Below are 945 nucleotides of genomic sequence, written 5' to 3'. Positions count from 1 at the left end.
AAACCCACGTGAAGTGTAAAGTTGTAGCAAGGTGTATTAAAGCCCTTCAGTGAAAACCAGTCACATCCCACAGAGATCCAATGTGCTCCAGTGTGTCGTTAAGTTATATATAAAAGCTACACCTCTTGAATTGTCTTCACCACTCTTGACTGTTTCAGTTTTGAAATCCATGTTCTTTAGTTCCTGAAAATCTTGTCCTCTTCCTTCAGTTGCACTTCCTGCTTCATTACGTAGCATTTCATCACACAAGCTTGACCTCCGGCATTTCACATCACTTTTTAGTGGGTTTGGTTCATCTAAATTTCCTTCTGTAAAGGACTTATGTTTCCGCTCTTCAGAAGGGTTAATTAGGTCACTTACACAGCTGCTACTGTCACTCAGAGTGATGACCTCTGGATTCGGGTGTGGATGAGCCCGATTAGCTGGTCTGAGTGGCATTTCAGCATCTTCAGCACTCCTGGATGAATCGGAACTCAGTTCAATCACAGAGCCAGAGGAAGCAGCAGTTTCATCACAAGATTCTGTCAAATAAGATGATGATGTAGTGGACGACTGAGGCATGGTGGTGCTGAGAGACGCTTCAGAGGAGTCCCTAGAGGAAGTGAGGTAATACCACACTCCTCTGATGCCATCACTGCTGTTGCTGCTCTCTTTATTTCCACTGGAACTGTCCACCGTACAAGATGAACCAGTCTCTTCTAATGCAGAAGATGTCATCTTATTCCTCCTGCTGTAAGAGTTCGTCCCAAGGAAAACGTCATCACTAAGAGTGAAGGAATCTAGCGCTGATGTCACAGCCTCCACACAAGATGGAGACGAAGATGAGATTTCCTGCACTGATGGCACGTGTAATGGTGATGCAGGGGTTAAGTTATTTGATTGGATTGGTGGGTCTAGCATGGAGGAAGACGACTCAAGTATTTGGCTGACCAGATCACTCAGGTT

At 44.9% G+C, this 945-nt stretch overlaps 1 protein-coding gene across 1 annotated transcript in view; it reads right to left on the bottom strand.

Annotated features, from left to right (window-relative positions):
* Positions 1-939, bottom strand: part of LOC107577370 (uncharacterized) — a gene marked incomplete at its 5' end in the record, with an annotated part of 2,717 nt that extends 1,778 nt beyond the window's left edge. The window contains one exon of the mRNA XM_016263452.1: positions 115-939. Within this exon, the coding sequence (XP_016118938.1) occupies positions 115-939 (825 nt within the window). The remainder of the gene's footprint in view (positions 1-114) is intronic.
* Positions 940-945: the final 6 nt, after the last annotated feature.

Source organism: Sinocyclocheilus grahami, unplaced genomic scaffold, assembly GCF_001515645.1.
Source record: "Sinocyclocheilus grahami isolate Dianchi unplaced genomic scaffold, SAMN03320097.WGS_v1.1 scaffold5862.1, whole genome shotgun sequence".
Classification (NCBI taxonomy): Eukaryota; Metazoa; Chordata; class Actinopteri; order Cypriniformes; family Cyprinidae; genus Sinocyclocheilus; species Sinocyclocheilus grahami.
Note: the sequence above shows the minus strand (reverse complement) of the source record. Positions and strands in the feature narration are given on the sequence as shown.